The sequence below is a fragment of the Corvus brachyrhynchos genome, unplaced genomic scaffold (assembly GCF_000691975.1).
Source record: "Corvus brachyrhynchos isolate BGI_N302 unplaced genomic scaffold, ASM69197v1 scaffold68, whole genome shotgun sequence".
In the NCBI taxonomy this organism is placed as follows: domain Eukaryota; kingdom Metazoa; phylum Chordata; class Aves; order Passeriformes; family Corvidae; genus Corvus; species Corvus brachyrhynchos.
In genome coordinates, this window is record NW_008240039.1 from 1,510,618 (window position 1) to 1,512,362 (window position 1,745).

Below are 1,745 nucleotides of genomic sequence, written 5' to 3' on the forward strand. Positions count from 1 at the left end.
CGGCACGGTCACCGCCGGCCGGAGCGGCTGCACCCGTGAGTGACCCGGGGGGCACGGGGACAGGGCTGGAACACCCCCTGTGAGGGTGGGCAAGGACAGGGCCACCATTTGTGAGTGGGACAGGGGTGGGACATCACCACCCCCTGAGCGGGGCAGGGGTGGCAGCAGCTCGGGACATCCTGGGCTTCTCTGGCCCCTTCTCCTCGCTCTTCCCTTGGATTCCTGAGGGAATCCCTGGCTCCACAAATCCACCAGCAAAACAGCGGGGATGTTCCCTATTTCCCACTCTGTAACTGTGGGGTTTTCCCCCTTTTCAATCCTACAGCTCCATTTTCTCCCTTTCCCACCCTGTAACGGTGGTTTTTCCCCTATTTCCCACCCTGTAACTGCATTTCCCCTCTCCCAGCCTGTAACTGTGACCCCGTGGGCTCGGTGCGGGATGACTGCGAGCAGATGACGGGGCTGTGCTCCTGCAGGACGGGCATCATGGGCATGAAGTGCAACCAGTGCCCCAACGGCAGCAAACTGGGCACTGCTGGCTGTGAGAAAGGTCAGGGGGTTCCTGCATAACTGGGATTTTGATGTCTGAATAACTGGGATTTTGGTTCCTGTGTAATTGGGATTTTTGTTCCTCTCTTTGGGATTTTGATTGTATAACTGGGATTTTGGTTCCTGTGTAATTGGGATTTTTCTTCCTCTATAACTGGGATTTTGGTTCCTTTGTAACTGGGATTTTGCTTCCTGTATAATTGGGATTTTGGTTCCTTTGTAACTGGGATTTTGGTTCCTAGAATTAAGATTTTGGTTCCTAGAACTGGGATTTTGCTTCCTGTACTTGGGATTTTGCTTCCTGTATAACCGGGATTTTGTTTCTGCGTGTTTGGGATTTTGGTTCCTTTGTAACTGGGATTTTGGTTCCTAGAATTGGGATTTTGGTTCCTAGAATTAGGATTTTGGTTCCTAGAACTGGGATTTTGCTTCCTGTACTTGGGATTTTGCTTCCTGTATAACCGGGATTTTGTTTCTGCGTGTTTGGGATTTTGGTTCCTGTACAGTCTGGCTTTTGGTTCCTGTACAGTCTGGATTTTACTTCCTGCATTTGGGATTTTGGCTCCTGCACAACTGGGATTCTCACTGCTCACCTCCTTTCCCTCCCCGCAGACCCCTCAGCCCCCACATCCTGCGAGGAGATGCGCTGCGAGTTCGGGGCCTCGTGCGTGGAGGTGAACGGCTTCGCCCACTGCGAGTGCCCGTCCCCGCTGTGCTCCGAGGCCAACACGACCAAGGTTTGGGGACAGCACCCTTGGGGGGGCTCAGGGACATTTGGGGGTGTTCTCATGTCTCTCCCCCACAGAACCAGGCAGGGGATTGTTCCCTGCTGGTGACATGCAGGTCACACGTGTCCCCCAGCTGGGGACGCTCCGTGCCCCGCTGGCACCTCCGAGCTGCTCTGTGCCCCACAGGAGCCCCCCCAGAAACACTTCCAGCTTTTAGGGCCCTGTTCCCGCTGCTGGGAGGGGCCCAGAGGTGCAGCTGTGGTGTCCCCTGTGCCCCCAGGTGTGTGGCTCCGACGGTGTCACCTACGGGGACCAGTGCCAGCTGCTGACCATCGCCTGCAGGCAGGGCCAGCACATCACAGTCAAGCACGTGGGGCAGTGCCACGGTGAGTGTCCCCTGGGCAGTGCCACGCTGAGTGTGCCCTGGAGAGCGTCCCCAGGCAGTGCCATGCTGAGTGTCCCCTGGAG

At 56.3% G+C, this 1,745-nt stretch overlaps 1 protein-coding gene across 1 annotated transcript in view; it reads left to right on the plus strand.

Moving 5' to 3' along the window:
• Nucleotides 1-1,745, plus strand: part of AGRN (agrin) — an 85,113-nt gene that overhangs the window by 61,589 nt on the left and 21,779 nt on the right. The window contains 4 exon segments of the mRNA XM_017743971.1: nt 3-35; nt 407-550; nt 1,162-1,286; nt 1,558-1,663. Coding sequence (XP_017599460.1) covers nt 3-35; nt 407-550; nt 1,162-1,286; nt 1,558-1,663 — 408 coding nt within the window.